At 37.5% G+C, this 24,882-nt stretch overlaps 2 protein-coding genes across 2 annotated transcripts; both read left to right on the top strand.

The window, feature by feature from the left end:
- The first annotated feature begins 13,826 nt into the window (after positions 1 to 13,826).
- LOC145912166 (Golgi-associated plant pathogenesis-related protein 1-like) lies at positions 13,827 to 15,597 on the top strand. Its single transcript, XM_082999575.1, has 4 exons — positions 13,827 to 13,929; positions 14,277 to 14,393; positions 14,781 to 14,968; positions 15,416 to 15,597. The coding sequence occupies exons 1-4, from the start codon at positions 13,916 to 13,918 to the stop codon at positions 15,595 to 15,597; spliced, it is 501 nt and encodes a 166-aa protein (XP_082855701.1). The 5' UTR covers positions 13,827 to 13,915.
- A 7,344-nt stretch (positions 15,598 to 22,941) lies between these two features.
- On the top strand, positions 22,942 to 24,622 carry LOC145912165 (Golgi-associated plant pathogenesis-related protein 1-like). Its single transcript, XM_082999574.1, has 4 exons — positions 22,942 to 23,005; positions 23,354 to 23,470; positions 23,828 to 24,015; positions 24,441 to 24,622. Exons 1-4 carry the CDS (start codon positions 22,992 to 22,994, stop codon positions 24,620 to 24,622), a joined length of 501 nt encoding a protein of 166 aa, XP_082855700.1. The 5' UTR covers positions 22,942 to 22,991.
- Positions 24,623 to 24,882: the final 260 nt, after the last annotated feature.

The raw sequence follows: 24,882 nt of genomic DNA, 5'->3' as shown, positions 1-24,882 counted from the left end.
AATGTAACTTATCAAGTTTACAACGAACACAAATCACAGAAGGACGCAAATGATTATTGCAAAGGTTTTGGATTGAATGGACTCGCAAAAGCTAACTCTCAACAAACACTTGATGAACTAAACAATTGTTTCCCCGGAGGTGGAGAATATTGGGTGTCGTCAGTGATAAGAGAGACGCAACGTAATGAGTGTTACATTACGCTGGAAAACGAGAGAAAAATACATCCTTGCACGGACAGGAAAGCCTTCATCTGCGAAAAGATTTCAGAAACGCCGACAGCAAAAACTATCACAAAACGTGTGACAACTACAAAAGAACAGCCAACCGTCACTTCGTCAACAGATCGATCAGTATTTACATCAGGAATTGTTAAATCTCAAGAAATCAGTTCGACCTTCCCACCAACGAAAACCTTCACGTCAAATTCTGACCAAACATCGACCTTGATTGTGAAACCTCAACAAACCAGTTCTACCTTTCCACCAACGAAAACCTTCACGTCAAATTCTGACCAAACATCGACCTTGATTGTGAAACCTCAACAAACCAGTTCTACCTTCCCACCAGCGAATACATTCACGTCAAATTCTGACCAAACATCGACCTTGATTGTGAAACCTCAACAAACCAGTTCTACCTTCCCACCAACGAAAACCTTCACGCCAAATTCTGACCAAACATCGACTCTGATTTTGAAATCACAAGAAACGGAAACTAACGTCGGTGCAGTAGTTGGTGGAATTGTTGGTTTTCTTCTTCTGTCAACATTGGTATTAATGTTGTTTCTGTGTCGGAAACGTGATTGGAGAATTAAGAAACGTTCAACTGGCAAACCATCAGATTCCACTGTACCACGCGTAGTGGAGGATCATGGATATTATAAGTAAGTCGCTGATGTCCTACAAGTTTTGTTGCCAGTGAGGTTTGTAATAACGATGCTCTTTTTCCAGCTACTATAAATCGGTCTTTCATTATTTAACGAAAATATAATTCCACTAACATATTTTCGTTCAAAACTCAGTAGTAAGTTGGAATAATACAAAGTAACCACTATTTATTTTTAGCGTCCAATCATATGAAGAGATGAACAACCAAAATGAAACGATCCATCCCATTCACTGTGACGTAAACAACACGTCACTAGGTCCACGCCCCGATCACATCTACGTCAATGACGTCATACTTGCACGTGACGGCAAAGGAAATGGGGATTCACCCAACGAACCACCCTATATGTGTATGCGACCGATAAGAAACAAATCACAAGAATATATTTGTTCAAACAAACCATGGTTTAATAAGTGATGAAGATTTGTGTAACAATGGATAACTGTGGTCCATACAGACCTTAACTTAGGATAAACTTGTGGGGCTGTGATATTGTTTAGCATGTTTTTTTTGTTTTTGTAAATATTCAACGGTTGTTGTGGTTCGATTGTTCATCAAACCTTTAATCCGTTTTCGCAGTTTCATTGAAATAATATTTTATCACACATCAATACAGACATAATTTTATTTACCCATTAAATCTGTTTGTCGGTTAAACGAACTGTTTGTGTGTTGTAATAGTTCTTGTTGTTAATGTACACAACGTAATACACTGAACAGTATTAAACCACATTCTCAAACCAATTATTGACACCACGTTCGATCCTACAATTCGCATTGTGTGATGAAAGTTAGTATACTTTTTATGAACTGCCACTGAACCAAATTTAATGATTAATATTGAGTAAAACATTGTCTGTTTTTGTTAATTGAGGGCAGTCGTTGAAAAAATGTAACAACGGAAAGCAACCAAAAATGAGGCAAAATGTATTAAGGCATGAAAAAGATCGTACAGAAGTGTCACGGAATTATTTTGCCGTTTTCGCTACAGAAGCACATACAGTGACAAACACACATATTGATTTTAGGCTAGATTTTATTGTGTAATTAATTTTAATAAAATACTGTTTCTCAACCGGTTGTCCGCCGAAACTTCAGAATACGCTCCAAAAAACAAATAAACTACATAAGTCTGGCAATATGCTCAATTGTAGTTGAACAATCAACCTTCTTATAAAGCAATCTAGAAACTTAGCGGAAGCAGAATATTTCAGAAAATTAAAATTGCCACGACTGCTGTGACGTCATCGAACAGGGTGTACCAGGTTAAATACAATGAGAACTACTGCATCGAAGCGTTACGTGTGGATATTGAACGCAAACTTAATTAAACTCAAAAGTCAGGGTCTGGCCAAAGATTCAGATTAAACTTGGCTCGATCACGAATGATTTTAATCAAATTGTTTCATCTTCACTGACGGAAGAGAAGTCTCCAGTAAACTCCAAAACACGTGACATGTTTCCTTGCCAGCCAGGAAACAAGAGGTGGTTGACCGTCGATCCGTTGGGTACCCTATACTAAGTACCAAACAACAGAACCATTTTACTTCTCTGATTTACAGGGAATTTGAATTTTAACGACTTGCAACGTAGGTGTTATGACTCTTTCTACTGCCACTAAAAATCAAAACTAACAATCCATTTGTCGGAACTGCACCGAAAAGATTTAGATGTAGTTCGTAAGGTTGTACTCAAATGATGGTCAGGCGGAGTTTTTAGGTTTGGTTATATAATGTACTGCGATCCTACGGCAGACGGTGATTCTCCGTGAGGAAATCACCTTTATATGAGCGCCTGACTCGATAATGTTTATGGTTTTATCGTTGCCCATGCCATTTCATTTATTTGTATATTGTTCTTACGCGTAGTTGCTTTTTTGCAAAATAAACATGATTTGATTTTTTGATTTTAATATACTGCAATACAAGCTGTAGGGTGTACGAAAACTTGCTTGCGATTACAAAGGTGTGTCAACAAAACAGTTACGAATCACTGCTTCAAATTTCGACACCGCCTTTCTTCAAGATTTGCATGCCGTCTTTAACTTGTGTAAACTGTGATTTTAAATCAATGCAGTCTCACAAACTTCATCCAACACACTTAAATATTTCACAGTACCATTAGGAGGAAATCTATTTTGATGTAAATTTCGTCGAGTTTTATCACACAGAAATAAAGCATTTTACACACTTGGCTAGCTGCACTACTACCGGCAACTTTGTGGAAACAATTTTGCGCCTGATCCATGTTAGGTACGATGGCTTGTAATAGATCGTTTACAAAAGGTAACAAAGCTTCCAGTCTAAAAGTAAATCAGCCCTTTTACTGACCTTATAACCTCCTACCCTCGAAGATTTCGTGGGCAATTTTCCATTCTTATACCAAGTAGTGATAATTGGTCGTGTCCCTTCAGATTTGCACTGAAATCGTAGGTTCTGCATGATACGTTTTTCTCATGGATCTTGGATTAATTCAACTAGGCATTTCTGAAAAAGTGTTATTCGTATATAAAACTTCTAAACGTACTCCTTTAAATGCTTTGATATGTTGCAGAGACCACATAGTCTTGCTGTTTCGCTTTTACAAAACGTTCATAAATATTCAATTACACAACACAGTTACCTTGGGTTCCGTTGCTGTTTGCGAAGGATGTACTTCCTTCGATTTGATTATTATCGATTATTGCCTTGGCTCTGTAGTTCTAAAAACATTTGCACCGCACATGCCTTGGCTCTGTACACCCAATATTACAAACTCTATTTCAATTAATCTGTGGGAAACAAGCGAAACAGTCACTAGATGCATTACAGCAGAGGGCCTTGAAAACAGGATTTCTCCAATTTAATACCCATATAGGTCCTTCTGGCAAAATTAAACTGTTATTGACCGACGTTTTATCTGCTGTTCTGATATGCTTCCTATAGTAATGGTGCAACACACAACCAAAATATAACACGACTGGCAGTAACAACATCATAATATTATAAACTTAGATGATCGAGGAAGGTTAAACCGATCCCCTTAATCATTGTGCCACTGTAGCAAGCCAAAAACCTTGATACAAGCTACCAGTCGCCCAACTTTGTGATCAGCTCATTCCCTCTTGTGATAGTTTCTTGTGCATTTTCTGCCGAGGAAGGTTCTGGGTTTCCATCGACATGGTCTAAAAGCGCTGAAATATCACGCTGCTGTTTGATGCTGAAATATCAGATTTGTGTCAAAACTCCCTCCGGTTTCGAGGATATTATAATAAATTTTAGTTAGGATGGTTGACTTCTCTTTGAAGACTGCGCCATTTACCCAATAATCTGAATTTTAGGAACAAAAAGGCTCGTTTAGAGGCAAAAAACTAAGAAAAACAAGGCACGCAAATTCAAAACAAGCACCTTTTCATTCGTATATGAGCACAATTGCATGTTTATGATACTGCGTGCGAACACTTTTCGGTATTAATTGTGTAAAACCGTAACCACAAAGACATAGTATGCATGCGAGTTTTTGTTGGTTTTTTGTCGCCACGACATTAATAAGGAACAAACAACTTTCGGTCACACAACTCTATAGCTGATTAAAATTAGAGTCGCAAAAAAATATTTTGCACAAATAAATTTAGATCATCCACGTGTGCAGTAAAGCGTGACGCCAATAGTTCGAGAAACAACCACAAAAAAGTCTAGAGTGAGAAAAAAATCGTTTCCCGTTCCATGTAATATCCCATTATCCTCTTGCTTATCGGTAGCCATAGTACGATAAAAGTAATTTGTGCTGGGGAATGTATAAGGTTAACCTCATCGAAGTTCAATTTGAATTCATGGTAGATATTTCAGGCATGTTGACCGGTTAACTATTTTCGTCCCAGCAACCGAACAACAACACCACTCACAAAACATAAATAATTTTCGACATTAAGTTGATCCAAACACGTGAGTAAACGGCATTAAAAGAGTGGAAATCCTGTCTTGTCATGCGAAGAAAACCTGTGGGAAATATATCTTTGGGAACAGCACTGTGGTTGTTTTTCCCCGAATTAAAAGACCAACTGTTCATTTCCTCCAGCTTCCCGTCGTCTGCTTACAGTGTTGTTCGCGAGCTAATGCTGAAATTCATATTCGGTTACAAAAAGGTTGATAAGTGTTTTTTTAAATGTCACAAATTTATTCAACTTTTTGAAACTTATATAAAACCGAGCCATTTTTAAAACGTTATCCCGGTTTGTTAAAACATGGGAGAAAACTTTAAATTATTTGCAGTGGATTGGAGATCTCCAACCCCGGGTTATCCTGATACACCACAGTACCAGTTGCGCGGACGGCTATTTAACAAAACCATAACACGATAAAGAAAGTAAGGTGGAGAAGTTGTTAGCAGCAAACAACACGATAAATACGGACGTGAGGTTTTAATGAGAGAAACAACGTGCGCGTACAGGATGTCACAGTGTATTGCATTGTGCCTGTATCAGTTGCCCACAAACAAATGAATGGACAGATAAGGCGTTATCGTGACAGCAGAGGATAAATCAGTCGGTGGAATGCAAATTTCCCCGTAAGTATGTTGGTTCTTGCGTAATGTTGGAGAAGCAGTTGATGCTTGTGATTGTTGGAGTAGAACTAACTTAGATTATATGCACATTTAGAATAGTAATTTTATGCAATGCTGCCACCAACACTGTAACAGCTTCTAAATCGGTTTCCATTGCCGAATAAAATAAGCTGCATGGTGTTTAAACAAAAACATATTGTTATTTCCACCTACGTGATACTAACCAAGTGATTGGACAAAATTCAGCTTCAATATAACCGTTTGGAAACACAGCAAGTAGACCAGCTTGATGCAGTTTATATGTATTAATGCCATGTCAAAAGGAAATACCGGCTTTTTTCCTTGTGTGCAAAACACAGGACCGGACAGACTTTTCGCAGGGATTTAGTGGTGAGCAGATTTGCTCTGGAGATGCTGAAGATTCACAACCGATACAGGAAGAGTATTAAATTAATGGCAGCTTCTATTCTTTTTCCACGCAATTACTAGCAATCAACTTTTTTCCATTATCTTACGGAAATATTGACAATTCCAGAAACATATTTTCGCTCAAAACTTGTTAGGAAGTTTGTTCTTCAGATATACAATGCAACCACAACTAATTTTTAGCGTCCAATCATATGAAGAGATCATATGAAGAGATGAACCAATATGAAACGATCCTTTCCATTTATTATGACGTAAACAACACGTCACTAGGTCTACGCCCTGACCACATCTACGTCAATGACGTCATACTTGCCCGTGACGGCAAGGGAAATGGGGATTCACCCAACGAACAACCCTATATGTGTATGCGACCGATAAGAAACAAATCACAAGAATATATTTGTTCAAACAAACCATGGTTTAATAAGTGATGAAGATTTGTGTAACAATGGATAAATGTGATTCATACAGACTCTAACCTGAAGTAAACTTGTTGGGCTGTGATACTTTTTTGCAGGTTTTTTTTTTATAATTTTGTAAATATTCAACGGTTGTTGTGGTTCGATTGTTCATCAAAACTTTAACTCTGTTCTCGCAGTTTCATAAAAATATATTTTTTCATATATAAACATTGACATAATTTTATTTACACTTTAAATCTGTTTGTCGGTTAAACGAACTGTTTGTGTGTTGTAAGAGTTCTTGTTGTTGATCTACAATTCACATTGTGTAATTCAGTTCGTCATGAAAGTTAATAGACTTTTGTGTGAACTGCCCCCGAATCAAAATTGAATAATTAATATTAAGTATAACATGGTCTGTTTTTGTTAATTGGTTGAGGGCAGTCATGGAAAAAATTGAAACAATGAAAAGTAACCAAAAATAATGCAGAATTGATCAATGTATGACAAAGATCGCACCAAAGCACATACATTGGCAAACACACATATTGATTTTAAGCTGCAATATTCTCGATTGTAGTTGAACAATCACCCTTGTTATAAAGCAATCTAGAAACTTAGCGGAAGCAGAATATTTGGGAAAACTAAAATTTCCACGAATGCTCTGACGTCATCGAACAGGATGCCCCAGGTTAAATACATTCAGAACCACTGCATCAAAGCGTTACGTGTGGATATTGAACGCAAACTTAAATAAACTCAAAAGTCAGGGTCTGGCCAAAGATTTAGAATAAACTTTGCTCGATCACGAATGATTTTGATCAAATCGCTTCCTCATCACTGAAGGAAGAGAAGTTCCCAGTAAACTCCAAAACACGTGACATATTTCCTTGCCAACCAGGAAACAAAAGGTGGTTGAGCAGTTTTAGGCACAACTGTAAATAGATATTGAAGTTACGTGGCAACTGTTTCTGAACGTGCTTGGCTCTGCTTATAAATAACTTGCAGTAGATTTTTTTGCCTCAACCAAGTTGTTTCCAAAAAATTCCAGTTTGTTGTGAGCTGTTGAATGTGGTATTGTGACTGGTAGGGTTGGCAAAGCATTGCGAAAATAACGTTTGTTCAAAACATCGCAAAGGCGCTTTACAGCAGGTTTAACGCTGGGTTTAATCCGGGCAACGCGGTTAAAAATTAAAAATGAAGACGGCGTGTACAGTTGGGAATGTAACTTATCAAGTTTACAACGAACACAAATCACAGAAGGAGGCAAATGATTATTGCAAAGGTTTTGGATTGGATGGACTCGCAAAAGCTAACTCTCAACAAACACTTGATGAACTAAACAATTGTTTCCCCGGAGGTGGAGAATATTGGGTGTTGTCAGTGACAGGAGAGACGCAACGCAATGAGTGTTACATTACGCAGGGAAACGAGAGAAAAAGACATCCTTGCACGGACAGGAAAGCCTTCATCTGCCAAAAGATTTCAGAAAAGCCGACAGCAAAAACTATCACAAAACGTGTGACAACTACAAAAGAACAGCCAACCGTCACTTCGTCAACAGATCGATCAGTATTAACATCAGGGATTGTTAAATCTCAAGAAACCAGTTCCAACTTCGCACCAGCGAATACATTCACGTCAAATTCTGACCAAACATCGACCTTGATTGTGAAACCTCAACAAACCAGTTCGACCTTCCCACCAACGAAAATATTCACGTCAAATTCTGACCAAACATCGACCTTGATTGTGAAACCTCAACAAACCAGTTCGACCTTCCCACCAACGAAAACCTTCACGCCAAATTCTGACCAAACATCGACTCTGATTTTGAAATCACAAGAAACGGAAACTAACGTCGGTGCAGTAGTTGGTGGAATTGTTGGTATTTTTCTTCTGTCAACATTGGTATTAATGTTGTTTCTGTGCCGAAAACGTGGTTGGAGAATTAAGAAACGTTCAACTGACAAACCATCAGTTTCCACTGTACCACGTGTAGTGGAGGATCATGGATATTATAAGTAAGTCGCTGGTGACCTAAAAGTTTTGTTGCCAGTGAGGTTTGTAATAACGATGCTCTTTTTCCAGCCAATATAAATCGGTCTTTCATTATTTAACGAAAATATTAATAATTCCACTAACATATTTTCGTTCAAAACTCAGTGCTAAGTTGGAATGATGAAAAGTAACCACTACTTATTTTTAGCGTCCAATCATATGTAGAGATGAACAACCAATATGAAACGATCCATCCCGTTCACTATGACGTAAACAACACGTCACTGAATCCACGCCCCGACCACATCTACGTCAATGACGTCATACTTGCACGTGACGGCAAAGGAAATGGGGATTCACCCAACGAACAACCCTATATGTGTATGCGACCGATAAGAAACAAATCACAAGAATATATTTGTTCAAACAAACCATGGTTTAATAAGTGATGAAGATTTGTGTAACAATGGATAACTGTGGTCCATACAGACCTTAACTTAGGATAAACTTGTGGGGCTGTGATATTGTTTAGCATGTTTTTTTTCAAAATTTGTAAATATTCAACAGTTGTTGTGGTTCGATTGTTCATCAAAACTTTAATCACGTTTTTGCAGTTTCATTGAAAATATATTTTATCACACATCAACACAGACATAATTTTATTTACCTATTAAATCTGTTTGTCGGTTAAACCAACTGTTTGTATGTTGTAATAGTTCTTGTTGTTAATGTACGCAACTTATTACACTGAACAGTATTAAACCACATTCTCAAACCAATTATTGACACCACTTTCGATCCTACAATTGACATTGTGTGATTCAGTTCGTCATGAAAGTTAGTATACTTTTTATGAACTGCCACTGAACCAAATTGAATAATTAATATTGAGTAAAACATTGTCTGTTTTTGTTAATTGGTTGAGGGCAGTCGTTGAAAAAATGAAACAACGGTAAGCAACCAAAAATGAGGCAAAATGTATCAAGGCATGAAAAAGATCGTACAGAAGTGTCACGGAATTATTTTGTCGTTTTCGCTACAGAAGCACATACAGTGACAAACACACATATTGATTTTAGGCTAGATTTTATTACATGCGGATACAGACAGACCAGTAACCATAATTTTATCCACTAAGTGGCGCTATTTTTTCAGCAATTTTTTTTGAATTTTTTTTAGTTGGGGTGCAATCTGTAAGATCGCGAAAACTTTTCTTGGAGTAAAAAATTAACAAACATGTACAAAACACATTAAAAAAAAATACTTTCTGCCACTCCGAACTGCATGGTTGAATTAATTTTCTTTTGCAATTTATTACACGTTCCGCCATTCTTAGCGCTGCGAAACTCACCCAAACGTCTGTGAAAAGTTACTTAAAAACTATGGCAACCTTAACAAGTTGTTATCTGATGTCGCATACATAAAAAAGCAGAACAAGCATTTCCACATTTAAACCCTGCAACTGAGCTATATGTCAATTTTTGCCTCATATGGAACTTACATTGAAGTATACAACTGTTGTGATACTAGCCACGCGTATTTCTGTCTCAACTTACTGATTACCAGGAGTGTAGCGTTAATTTTTTAACCGACCAATCAGTTGGTAGGGTAGATGCTAAAGAGCCACCCCACAGATAGGCGGGAATCAACCTTTACTTACAAGATATTAGTTGTTGTTTTGCTATTAGTTGTTAGTTCGGCAAATGTTTTCAAATTAATTGAAATTTGTAGAGGTGCCCTCAGGCAACAATGGAGCTTTACAAAACCCCGCGTAACTCCTATTTCTTGTTATAACTTGATTGCGATACAAAAATCTCTCACTGTCTATTGCCACTGTAATTCATGAGTGAGAAAACAATCCAGCCTTTGTTTGGGCACAATTGGCATATAGCTCAGTTGCAGAGTTTAAATATGGAAGTGCTTGATATGCTTTTTTATGTATGCGACATCAGATAACAACTTGTTAAGGTTGCCATAATTTTCAAGTAACTTTTCATAGATGGTTGGGTGAGTTTCGCAGCGCTTAGAATGGCGGAACGTGTAATAAATTGCAAAAAAAAGTAATACAACCATGTATTTCGGAGTGGCACAAAGTTTTTTTTAATGTGTTTTGTACATGTTTGTTAATTTTTTACTGCAAGAAAAGTTTTCGCATTGAAATGGATGTCGATCTCAAGGAATGCACCCCGACCAATAAAATTTTAAAAAAGTTGCTGGAAAAATTGCGCCACTTAGTGGATAAAATTATGGTTACTGGTCTGTCTGTATCCGCATGTGATTTTATTGTGTAATTAATTTTAATAAAATACTGTTTTTCAACCGGTTGTCCGCCGAAACTTCAGAATACGCTCCAAAAAACAAATAAACTACATAAGTCTGGCAATATGCTCAATTGTAGTTGAACAATCACCCTTCTTGTAAAGCAATCTAGAAACTTAGCGAAAGCAGAATATTTCAGAAAGTTAAAATTGCCACGAATGCTCTGACGTCATCCAACAGGATGCACCAGGTTAAATACATTGAGAACCACTGCATCGAAGCGTTACGTGTGGATATTGAACGCAAACATAATTAAACTCAAAAGTCAGGGTCTGGCCAAAGATTAAGATTAAACTTGGCTCGATCACGAATGATTTTAATCGAGTTGTTTCATCTTCACTGAAGGAAGAGAAGTCCCCAGTAAACTCCAAAACACGTGACATATTTCCTTGCCAGCCAGGAAAAAAGAGGTGGTTGACCGTCGATCCGTTGGGTACCCTATACTAAGTACCAAACAACAGAACCATTTTTACTTTTCTGATTTACAGTGAATTCGAATTTTAACGACTTGCAACGTAGGAGTTATCACTCTTCCTACTGCCACTAAAAATCAAAACTAACAATCCATTTGTCGGAACTGCACCGAAAAGATTTAGATGTAGTTCGTAAGGTTGTACTCAAATGATGGTCAGGCGGAGTTTTTAGGTTTGGTTATATAATATACTGCGATCCTACAGCAGACGGTGATTCTCCGTGAGAAAATCACCTTTATATGAGCGCCTGACTCGATAATGTTTATGGTTTTATCGTTGCCCATGTCATTTCATTTATTTGTATATTGTTCTTACGCGTAGTTGCTTTTTTGCAAAATAAACATGATTTGATTTTTTGATTTTAATATACTGCAATACAAGCTGTAGGGTGTACGAAAACTTGCTTGTGATTATAAAGGTGTGTCAACATAACAGTTACGAATCACTGCTTCAAATTTCGACACCGCCTCTCTTCAAGATTTGCATGCCGTCTTTAACTTGTGTAAACTGTGTTTTTAAATCAATGCAGCCTCACAAACTTCATCCAACACACTTTTCACAATACCAATAGGAGCAAATCTATATTTTTATGTAAATTTCGTCGAGTTTTATCACACAGAAATAAAGCATTTTACACTTTTGGCCAGCTGCACTGCTATACTCGCAACATTATGGAAACAATTTTGCGCCTGATCCATGTTAGGTACGATGGCTTGTAATAGATCGTTTTTACAAAAGGTAACAAATTTCTGGTTTAAAAGTAAATCAGACCTTTCACTGACCTTATAACCTCTTACCCTCGAAGATTTCGTGGGCAATTTTCCATTCTTATACCAAGTAGTGATAATTGGTCGTGTCCCTTCAGATTTGCACTGAAATCGTAGGTTCTGCATGATACGTTTTCCTCATGGATCTTGGATTAATCCAACTCGGCATTTCTGAAAAAATTTCTAAGAAAAAAACTTCGAAACGTACTCCTTTAAATGCTTTGATATGTTGCAGAGACCACATAGTCTTGCTGTTTCGCTATTACAAAAAGTTCATAAATATTCAGTTACACAACAATCGAGTTACCTTGGGTTCCGTTGCTGTTTGCGAAGGACGTTCTTGGTATCCTTCAATTATTATTTGAGGATTGCATACAAATCACACCTAGTAACATAATAAGAAAAAGCCTACCCATCTTCACGAAGTCCTAAATACATTTTCACTACACGTGCCTTGGCTCTGTACGGTACACCCAATAATACGAACTCTATTTTAATTAATCTGTGGGAAACAAGTGAAACAGTCACTAGATGCATTACAGCAGAGGGCCTTGAAAACAGGATTTCTCCAATTTAATACCCATATAGGTCCTTCTGGCACAAGTAAACTGTTATTGACCGAAGTTTCGCCTGCTATTCTGATATGCTTCCTATGGTAATGGTGCAACACACAACCAAAATATAACACGACTGGCAGTAACAACATCATAATATTATAAACTTAGATGATCGAGGAAGGTTAAACCGACACCCTTAAACATTGTGCCACTGTAGCAAGATCAAAATCTTTGTGATCAGCTCATTCCCACCTGTGATTGCTTCCTGTTCATTTTCTGCCGAGGAAGGTTCTGAAACCTGGGTTACCATCGACATGGTCTAAAAGCAACCACACTGCTGTTTGATGCTGAAATATCAGATTTGTGTCAAAACTCCCTCCGGTTTCGAGGATATTATAATAAATTTTAGTTAGGATGGTTGACTTCTCTTTGAAGACTGCGCCATTTACCCAATAATCTGAATTTTATGAACAAAAAGAAAAACAAGGCACGCAAATTCAAAACAAGCACCTTTTCATTCGTATATGAGCACAATTGCATGTTTATGACACTGCGTGCGAAAACTTTTCGGTATTAATTGTATAAAACCGTAACCACAAAAACATAGTATGCATGCGAGTTTTTGTTTTGTTTTTTCGCCACGACAATAATGGAGAACAAACAATTTTCGGTTACACAATTCTAGCTGATAAAAATTAGAGTCGCAAAAAATATTTTGCACCAATAAATTCGCATCATCCACGTGTGCAGCAAGGCGTGACGCCAATAGTTCGAGAAACACCGACAAAAAAGTGTAGAGTGAAAAAAAAATCGTTTCCCGTTCCATGTAATATCCCATTATCCTCTTGCTTATTCGTAGCCATTGTACAATAAAAGTAATTTGTTGCTAGAGAATGTATAAGTTTAACCTCATCGAAGTTCAGTTTGAATTCACGGTAGATATTTCAGGCATGTTGACCGGTTAACTATTTTCGTCCCAGCAACCGAGCAACAACAACACTCACAAAACATAAATAATTTTCGATATTGGGTTGATTCAAATACGTCAGTTTTCCAAACTGTAACATTGTACATCTGATTGGATTGGTTAGATACAAAACAAATCCCGGAGTTTAGGACGAGATGCAAACTTTACCATCTTTAAAGTTGATGTTTGTCCAACATAAACACAGCATATAAAAATTTAAGCATAAAGTACGCTGGGATAACTTTATCATAAGAAACCTATTATACATGAATTGCAAGTACAATTCCAGTGGATTGGAGATCAGCAACCCCGTACCCTGATACACCACAGTACCAGTTGTGCGGACGGCTATTTATCAAAGCCATAACACTATAAAGGAAGTGAGGTAAAAAAGTTGTTAGCAGCAAACAACACGATAAATACGGACGTGAGGTTTTAATGGAAGAAACAACGTGCGCGTACAGGATGTCACATAGTGTAATACATTGTGCCTGTATCAGTTGCCCACAAACAAATGAATGAACAGATAAGGCGTTATCGTGACAGCAGAGGATTAAAGTAGTCGGTGGAATGCAAATTTCCTCGTAAGTATGTTGGTTCTTGCTTAATGTTGGAGGAATAGTTTATGCTTGTAATTGTTGGAGTAGAACTAACTTAGATTATGTGCACATTCGGAATAGTAGTTTCATGTAATGTTTTCACCAACACTGTTCTTTCCGCTAAATGGGTTTCCATTACCGAACGAAATAAGCTGCATGATGTTTACACACAAAACTTATTGTTATTTCCACCTACGAGATACTAATCAAGTGACTGGGCAAAATTTAGCTTGAATATATCCGTTTTGAAACCCAGATAGTAGACCAGCTTGATGCAATTTTCATGTCATGCTTGTGTGCGAAACACAGGACTTACCACAAACCTTTCGCAGGGATTTAGTTGTGAGCAGATTTGCTCAGGAGATGCTGAAGATTCACAACCGATACAGGAAGAGACACTTCACCGATCCCCTCAGAGTAAGCGAAGAACTTTGCAAGGACGCACAGGAGTAAGTAGATTCAAGTGAGCAACAGAGAGGTGCCACTCTTTCGACCTGTTAGGTTTCATCAGTGCAGCTCAGTGACAGTTGAAGTTCCTGTCAGCCAGAAGACCAAGCGGAGTGAGATGAGACCCAATAGGTCGAAACAGTGACCCTCTCTGCAGCTCTATTCCAATGTAGTAGATACATTAAAATTGTTTGCGTAAAGGTAATGAAAAGGACTAGTTGTGTAAATAGGTCTCGCAAACGTGTTCATAACACTTGTGGCCACGTGCATTAGAACTAAAACCAATAAAAAATATATGAAAAAAATATTACACCGTATGTGTGTTGCTGTATATATGAAAACTCGCATTAAGACGACGCCTTTTTTTATAATTGTCATCATTGGATTAGGTGGGCCGACCAGCTTGCTAAGGATGGAAAATTAAAGCACGCAGACACTGAGACGCGACAAGGGGACGGAGAGAGCTTGTACAAAATAACAGGTTGGAAGTGGTCAAAAGCTGGATACGTGACGAGGAAGTGGTACAAGCAGAGACGGAAGTATGAGGCTGGAAAACCTGGAAGGCAACCAGGAACAAGTATGATTAAAATATTATCGCGGCATTTCTCTTTGGGTTTGTTGCCAAAAGTGGTGCGACAGTTTCACACTGTAATGAACAGTACTGTTTAGGCCATAGTCGCATGTAATAATAAACTAAACATACTTCCCGCAGAATAATCACAATTTCCGTTGACGTAAAAAATCAGATGTTCACAGATAAACAAACAACGGTGATCAAAATTTTTCCAACACAAGTCATATATTCAACGTGCTTATTAATGTTTTGTATGTTTCGTTTTTGTATATATGAAGATTGTTGTGTGGTTAAACACGTTACAACTGTTATACCTTACAACTTAAAAACATAAACGTTTATTCAAGTTAGTGGAAGAAAACAAAACAACATCATATACATTTTCTCTGTGAATCAAAGTATTTTTGTGGGTCGTGTAATCAATTGTTCAACATAAGGTTTAAAATACAGGTGAGTTCACACAACTTGTTTGGAAGTCAACAGTAGAAATGGGAGCTGGAATCGCGAAAAGCCCGGAAGGAGTTCATTACATTGTGGCAAGATACCGACCGGCCGGGAATCAAATGACTGAGTATAGCCAGAATGTGATGAAAAAGAAATCCAGGTTCCATTTGGAATACAAAGCAGCATAAAAATAAACTTCCCAAATGGATGAACTTTTGGTATAAGTCAGTTATTTTTACAGTGGTACCAGTGCCACCAGGGGTGGGTTTACAATTTTAAAGGGAGCACTCGAGAATAAACGGGCAGTTAATAATTTAATGGTCACAGCTATTATGCGACTTGCATAACAGGATCAATTTAAGTTATATTTTTCGTTGTAATTGTAATAAATCGAAGTTTGGGGAATATGTGTTTGTAGTTACAGTAATGGACACGCAAACGAGTTTTCTCAGGTTTCTTTAAGTATTGCAATTAATTAAAGAAAAGCGTGTTGGAATGAACGCAAAAAATTTTTGAAATGAAACCAAGGCCTTGCCAAAGATTTAGATTAAACATAGCAAGATCCCTAGTAAACACTAAGCACGTGACATGTTTCCTTGCCAACCAGGAAACAAGAGGTGGTTGAGTAGTTTCCAGGCACAACGGTAAAGAGATGTTGAAATTACGTGGCAACTGTTTCTGAACGTGCTTGGCTCTGTCTACAAAAATATTGAACAGTATGGAATATTTTTTGCATCAATCAATTCCAGTTTGTTGTGAGCTGTTGAATGTGTTATTGTGCGAATCATTGTACACATATTTGTAGAAAACATCGCAAAGGCGCTTTTAAACAGGTTTACCGCTAGGTTTAATGCGGACAACTTGGTTACAAATTAATAATGAAGACGGCGTGTACAGTTAGAAATGTAACTTATCAAGTTTACAAAGAACACAAATCACAGAAGGACGCAAATGATCATTGCAAAGGTTTTGGATTTGATGGACTTGCAAAGGCTAACTCTCAACAAACACTTGATGAACTAAACAATTGCTTCCCCGGAGGTGGAGAATATTGGGTGTCGTCAGTGACAAGAGAGACGCAACGTAATGAGTGTTACTTTACGCAGGGAAACGAGAGAAAAAAACATCCTTGCACGGAAAAGAAAGCCTTCATCTGCCAAAAGATTTCAGAAACGCCGACAGCAAGAACTACCACAAAACGTGTGACAACTACAAAAGAACAGCCAACCGTCACTTCGTCAACAGATCGATCAGTATTCACATCAGGGATTGTTAAATTTCAAGAAACCGGTTCGACCTTCCCACCGGCGAAAACCTTCACGTCAAATTCTGACCAATCATCGACTTTGATTGTGAAACCTCAACAAACCAGTTCGACCTTCCCACCAACGAAAATATTCACGCCAAATTCTGACCAAACATCGACCTTGATTGTGAAACCTCAACAAACCAGTTCGACCTTCCCACCAACGAAAACATCTACGTCAAATTCTGACCAAACATCGACCTTGATTGTGAAATCACAAGAAACGGAAACAAACGTCGGTGCAGTAGTTGGAGGAATTGTTGGTATTTTTCTTCTGTCAACATTGGTATTAATTTTGTTTCTGTGCCGAAAACGTGGTTGGAGAATTAAGAAACGTTCAACTGACAAACCATCAGTTTCCACTGTACCACGCGTTGTGGAGGATCATGGATATTATAAGTAAGTCGCTGATGTTTTGTTGTCAGTGAGGTTTGTAATAACGATGCTCTTTTTCCAGCCAATACAAATCGGTCTTTCATTATTTAACGAAAATATTCATAATTCCACTAACATATTTTCGTTCAAAACTCAGTAGTAAGTTGGAATAATACAAAGTAACCACTGTTTATTTTTAGCGTCCAATCATATGAAAAGATGAACAACCAATATGAAACGATCCAACCCGTTTACTATGACGTAAACAACACGTCACTAGGTCCACGCCCCGATCACATCTACGTCAATGACGTCATACTTGCACGTGACGGCAAAGGAAATGGGGATTCACCCAACAAACAACCCTATATGTGTATGCGACCAATAAGAAACAAATCACAAGAATATATTTGTTCAAACAAACCATGGTTTAATAAGTGATGAAGATTTGTGTAACAATGGATAAATGTGGTCCATACAGACCTTAACTTAGGATAAACTTGTGGGGCTGTGATATTGTTTAGCATGTTTTTTTTGTTTTTGTAAATATTAAACGGTTGTTGTGGTTCGATTGTTCATCAAACCTTTAATCCGTTTTCGCAGTTTCATTGAAATAATATTTTATCACACATCAACACAGACATAATTTTATTTACCCATTAAATCTGTTTGTCGGTTAAACGAACTGTTTGTATGTTGTAATAGTTCTTGTTGTTAATGTACACAAGGTAATACACTGAACAGTATTAAACCACATTCTCAAACCAATTATTGACACCACTTTCGATCCTACAATTGACATTGTGTGATTCAGTTCGTCATGAAAGTTAGTATACTTTTTATGAACTGCCACTGAACCAAATTGAATAATTAATATTGAGTAAAACATTGTCTGCTTTTGTTAATCGGTTGAGGGCAGTCGTTGAAAAAATGAAACAACGGAAAGCAACCAAAAATGAGGCAAAATTTATCAAGGTATGAAAAAGATCGTACAGAAGTGTCACGGAATTATTTTGTCGTTTTCGCTACAGAAGCACATACAGTGACAAACACACATATTGATTTTAGGCTGGGTTTTATTTTGTAATTAATTTTAATAAAATAGTGTTTCTCAACCGGTTGTCCGCTGAAACTTTAGAATACGCTCCAAAAAACAAATAAACTACATAAGTCTGGCAATATGTTCAATTGTAGTTGAACAATCACCCTTCTTATGAAGCAATCTAGAAACTTAGCGGAAGCAGAATATTTCGGAAAATTAAAATTGCCACGAATGCTCTGACGTCATCCAACAGGGTGCACCAGGTTAAATACATTGAGAACCACTGCATCGAAGCGTTACGCGTGGATATTGAACGCAAACTTAATTAAACTCAAACGTCAGGGTCTGGCCAAAGATTAAGATTAAACTTGGCTCGATCACAAATGATTTTAATCCAATTGTTTCATTTTCACTGACGGAAGAGAAGTCCACAGCATACACCAAAGCACGTGACATGTTTCCTTGCCAATCAGGAAACAAGAGGTGTTTGAGTTGCTTTCAGGAACATCTGTAAATAGATGTTGAAATTACGTGGCAACTGTTTATGAACGTGCTGGGCTCTGTTTATAAATAGTTTTGCAATAGTTTGGAAGCAAAAGATTTTTGCCCCAACCAATTTGTTAGCGAACAATTCCAGTTTGGAGTGAGCTGTTGAATGTGGTATTGTGACTGTTGGTTTAGCAATGCAATACGAAAAAATAAAAATGTACTAAGGGCGCTTCACAAATTAGTGTTCAACTTGGTTATAAATTAAAAATGAAGACGACGTGTACAGTTGGGAATGTAACTTATCGAGTTTACAAAGAACACAAACCACAGAAGGACGCAAAAGATCATTGCAAAGGCTTTGGATTTGATGGACTCGCCAAAGCTAACTCTCAACAAACACTTGATGAAATAAACAACTGCTTTGGTGGTAGTGGAGAGTATTGGGTGTCGTCAGTGACAAGAGAGACGAATTTAAATAAGTGCTACTTTTGGCGATCAATCCAGAGACAAGAACATTCTTGCACTAACAGGAAACCTTTTATCTGTCAAAAGATAATTCCAAAAACATCATCAATAGGAACTATCACAAAGCACGTGAATACTACAAAAAAACAGCCAAACGTAACATCGTCAACAGACCGATTGGTATTTACATCAGGGATTATGAAACCTCAACAAACCAGTTTGAAATCACAAGAAACGGAAACAAACGTTGGTGCAGTAGTTGGTGGAATTGTTGGTATTCTTCTTCTGTCAACATTGGTATTAATGTTTTTCTGTGTCGGAAACGTGGTTGGAAAATTAAGAAACGTTCAACTGACAAACCATCAGTTTCCACTGTACCACGTGTAGTGGGTGATCATGGATATTATAAGTAAGTCGCTGGTGTCCTAAAAGTTTTGTTGCTAGTGAGGTTTGTAATAACGATGCTCTTTTTCCAGCCAATATAAATCGGTCTTTCATTATTATACGAAAATATTAATAATTTCACTAACATATTTTCGTTCAAAACTCAGTAGTAAGTTGGAATAATACAAAGTAACCACTATTTATTTTTAGCGTCCAATCATATGAAAAGATGAACAACCAATATGAAACGATCCACACCGTTTACTATGACGTAAACAACACGTCACTGAATCCACGCCCCGATCACATCTACGTCAATGACGTCATACTTGCACGTGACGTCAAAGGAAATGGGGATTCACCCAACAAACAACCCTATATGTGTATGCGACCGATAAGAAACAAATCACAAGAATATATTTGTTCAAACAAACCATGGTTTAATAAGTGATGAAGATTTGTGTAACAATGGATAACTGTGGTCCGTACAGACCTTAACTTAGGATAAACTTGTGGGGCTTTGATATTGTTTAGCATGTTTTTTTTGTTTTTGTAAATATTAAACGGTTGTTGTGGTTCGATTGTTCATCAAACCTTTAATCACATTTTCGCAGTTTCATTGAAAATATATTTTATCACACATAAACATGGACATAATTTTATTTACCTATTAAATCTGTTTGTCGGTTAAACGAACTGTTGGTATGTTGTAATAGTTCTTGTTGTTAATGTACACAACTTATTACACTGAACAGTATTAAACCACATTCTCAAACCAATTATTGACACCACTTTCGATCCTACAATTGACATTGTGTAATTCAGTTCGTCATGAAAGTTAGTGGACTTTTTATGAACCGCCACTAAACCAAATTGAATAATTAATATTGAGTAAAACATTGTCTGTTTTTGTTAATTGGTTGAGGGCAGTCGTTGAAAAAATGAAACAACGGAAAGCAACCAAAATTTATCAAGGTATGAAAAAGATCGTACAGAAGCACATACAGTGACAAGCACACATATTGATTTTGAGCTAGGTTTTATTGTGCAATTAATTTTAATAAAATACTGTTTCTCAACCGGTTGTCCGCCGAAACTGCAGAATACGCTCCAAAAAACAAATAAACTACATAAGTCTGGCAATATGCTCAATTGTAGTTGAACAATCACCCTCCTTATAAAGCAATCTAGAAACTTAGCGGAAGCAGAATATTTCAGAAAATTAAAATTGCCACGAATGCTCTGACGTCATCCAACAGGGTGCCCCAGGTTAAATACATTGAGAACCACTGCATCAAAGCGTTGCGTGTGGATATTGAACGCAAACTTAATGAAACTCAAAAGTCAGGGTCTGGCCAAAGATTAAGATTAAACTTGGCTCGATCACGAATGATTTTGATCAAATGGTTTCAACTTCACTGACGGAAGAGAAGTCTCCAGTAAACTCCAAAACACGTGACATGTTTCCTTGACAGCCAGGAAACAAGAGGTGGTTGACCGTCGATCCGTTGGGTACCCTACACTAAGTACCAAACAACAGAACCATTTTTACTTCTCTGATTTACAGGGAATTTGAATTTTAACGACTTGCAACGTAGGGTTCCGTCGATTTTTATTTTAAGATTGCACACAAATTACACCTAGTAACAAAATAAGTAAAAGCCTACCCATCTTCACGAAGTTCTAAAAACATTTGCACCGCACATGCCTTGGCTCTGTTCACCCAATATTACAAACCCTGTTTGAATTAATCTGTTCTTCTGGCACAATTAAATTGTTGTTGACCGACATTTCACCTGCTATTCTGATAGGCTTCCTATGGTAATGGTGGAACACACAACCAAAATACATCACGCCTGACAGTAACAACATCATAATAAACTTAGAAGATCGGGGAAGGTTAAACCGGTACCCTTAAACATTATTCCACTGTAGCAAGCCAAAAATCTTGATACAGGCAACCAGTCGCCCAACTTTGTGATCAGCTCTCATTCCCACTTGTAATTGTTTCTTGTGCATTTTCTGCCGAGAAAGGTCTGAAACCTGTGTTACCATCGACATGGGATAAAAACAAGCACGCTGTTGTTTGATGCCGAAATATCAGATTTGAGTCAACTCCATCCAAATTCCAGGATATTTTTATAAATTTTCTAGGCACATAAATCCAAAATAAGCATGATTTTATATATATATGAGCACAATTGCGTTTTTTAAGACTCTGCTTGTGAAAATAAGTATAAAACTTTTCGGTATAAATTGTGTGAAACCGTAACCACGAAAACATAGTACGCGAGTTTTCGTTAGTTTTTCTCCACGACATAAATCAGGAACAAACAACTTTCGGTCACACAACTCTAGCTGATAAAAATTAGAGTCGCAAAAAAATATTTTGCACAAATAAATTCAGATCATCCACGTGTGCAGCGAGGCGTGACGCCAATAGTTCGAGAAACACCGACAAAAAAGTCTAGAGTGAAAAAAAATCGTTTTCCGTTCCATGTAATATCCCATTATCCTCGTGTTTAATCGTGGCCATTGCACGATAAAAGTAATTTGTGCTGGGGAATGTATAAGTTTAACCTCACCGAAGTTCAATTGAATTCATGGCAGAAATTTTAGGCATGTTGACCGGTGAACAATTTCCGTCCCAGCAATCGAGCAACAACTACACCCACAAAACATAAATAATTTTCGATACTGGGTTGATTCAAATAGGTCAGTAAACGGCATTAAAAGAGTGGAAATCCTGTCTTGTCATGCGAAGAAAACCTGTGTGAAATATATCTTTGGGAACAGCACTGTGGTTGTTTTTCCCCGAATTAAAAGACCAACAGCTCATTTCCTCCAGCTCCCTGTCGTCTGCTTACAGTGTTGTTCGCGAGCTAATGCTGAAATTCATATTCGGTTACAAGAAAGATTGGTAAGTTTTTTTAAAATGTCACAATTTTTTTTCAACTTTTTAAAACTTACATAAAACCGAGACATTTTCAAAACGTCATCCCGGTTTGTTAAAACCTGAGAGAAAATGATGGAAATGATTTTCCTAACTGTAACACTGTACGTCTGATTGGTTGGATATTGTGAAAACAAAACCCGGAGTTTAGGACGAGATGCAAACTTTACCATCTTTAAAGCTGTTGTTTGTCCAACATAAACACAGCATATAAAAATTTAAGCATAAAGTACACTGGGATAACTTTATCATAGGAAACCTATTATACATGAATTGCAAGTACAATTCCAGTGGATTGGAGATCAGAAACCCCGCACCCTAATACACCACAACACCAGTTGTGCGGACGGCTATTTATCAAAATCATAACACGATAAAGGAAGTAAGGTAGAGAAGTTGTTGCAGCAAACAACACGATAAATACGGACGTGAGGTTTAATGGGAGAAAGAACGTGCGCGTACAGGATGTCACAGTGTATTGCATTGTGCCTGTAACAGTTGCACACTAACAAATGAATGGACAGATAAGGCGTTATCGTGACAGCAGAGGATTGAAGCAGTCGGTGGAATGCAAATTACCCCGTAAGTATGTTGGTTCTTGCTTAATGTTGGAGGAATAGTTTATGGTTGTAATTGTTGGAGTAGAACTAACTTAGATTATATGCACATTCGGAATAGTAGTTTCATGTAATGTTTTCACCAACACTGTTCTTTCCGCTAAATGGGCTTCCATTGCCGAACAAAATAAGCTGCATGATGTTTACACACAAAACTTATTGTTATTTCCACCTACGTGATACTAATCAAGTGACTGGACAAAATTTAGCTTGAATATATCTGTTTAGAAACCCAGATAGTAGACCAGCTTGATGCAATTTTTCATGTCATGCTTGTGTGCGAAAAACAGGACTTACCACAAACCTTTCGCAGGGATTTAGTGGTGAGCAGATTTGCTCAGGAGATGCTGAAGATTCACAACCGATACAGGAAGAGACACTTCACCGATCCCCTCAGAGTAAGCGAAGAACTTTGCAAGGACGCACAGGAGTAAGTAGATTGAAGTGAGCAACAGAGAGGGGCCACTGTTTCGACCTGTTAGGTTTCATCAGTGCAACTCAGTGACTGTTAAAGTTTCGGTTAGTCAGAAGACCGAGCGGAGAGAGATGAGACCCTATAGGTCGAACAGTGACCCTCTCTGCTGATCTATTTTAATGTAAAAGTCGATACAATGAAATTGTTTGCCTATAAGTAATAAGAATGACATGTTCCGCGGCCACGTGCATTAGAACTAAAAGAATAAAAAAATACATTAGAAAAATAATACACCGTATGTGTGTTGCTGTATGTATGAAAACTCGCATTGAGACGATGACTCTTTGTTACGCCTTGATATCATTGGATTAGGTGGGCCGACCAGCTTGCTAAGGATGGTAAATTAAAGCACGCAGACACAGAGAAGCGACAAGGGGACGGAGAGAGCTTGTACAAAATAACAAGCTGGAAGCGGTCAAAAGCTGGTTACGTCACGAGGAAGTGGTACAAGCAGAGACGGAAGTATGAGGCTGGAAAACCTGGAAGGCAGCCAGGAACAAGTATTATTAAAATATTATCGTGGCATTTCTGTTTGGGTTTGTTGCCAAAAGTGGTGCGACAGTTTCACCCTGTAATGAACAGTACTGTTTAGGCTAGTCGCAGTGTAATAATAAACTAAACATACTTCACGCAGAATAATAACAATTTCCGTCAACGTAAGGAATTAGTTGTTCACAAATAATCAATCACAACGGTTGGCCTTCCCGGTGATCAAATTTTTTCCAACGCAAGTCATATTTTCAACGTGCTTTTAATCGTTTTGTATGTTTCAGTTAACGGTTTCTGAATATATATTCAGATTTGTGTGTGGCTTAAAGGCGTTACAACTGTCATACTTAGAACTTTAGAACATAAACGTTTTTTCAAATCAAAGTATTTTTGTGGGATGTGTACTCAATTGTTCAACAGAAGGTTTAAAATACAGGTGAGTTCACACAACTTGTATGGAAGTCAACAGTAGAAATGGGAGCTGGAATCGCGAAAAGCCCGGAAGGAGTTCATTACATTGTGGCAAGATACCGACCGGCCGGGAATCAAATGACTGAGTATAGCCAGAATGTGGTGAAAAAGAAATCCAGGTTCCATTTGGAGTACAAATCACCATAAAAATAAACTTCCCAAATGAATGAACTTTTGGTATAAGTCAGTGGTGTTTACAGTGGGCACCAGTTCCCCATAGGAGGCGTTTGCAATTTTAAAGGGAGCACTCGAGAATAAATGCGCAGTTAATAATTTAATGGTCATAGCTATTATGCGACTTGCCACATAAGGCTGAATTAAAGATATATTTTACGTTTTAATTGAAATAAATCGAAGTTTTATCAACATGTGTTTGTAATTACAGTAATGGACTCACATGGGAGTTT

Source organism: Ascidia mentula, chromosome 8 (genome assembly GCF_947561715.1).
Source record: "Ascidia mentula chromosome 8, kaAscMent1.1, whole genome shotgun sequence".
Lineage (NCBI taxonomy): Eukaryota > Metazoa > Chordata > Ascidiacea > Phlebobranchia > Ascidiidae > Ascidia > Ascidia mentula.
This window is presented reverse-complemented; position numbering and strand designations above follow the sequence as displayed.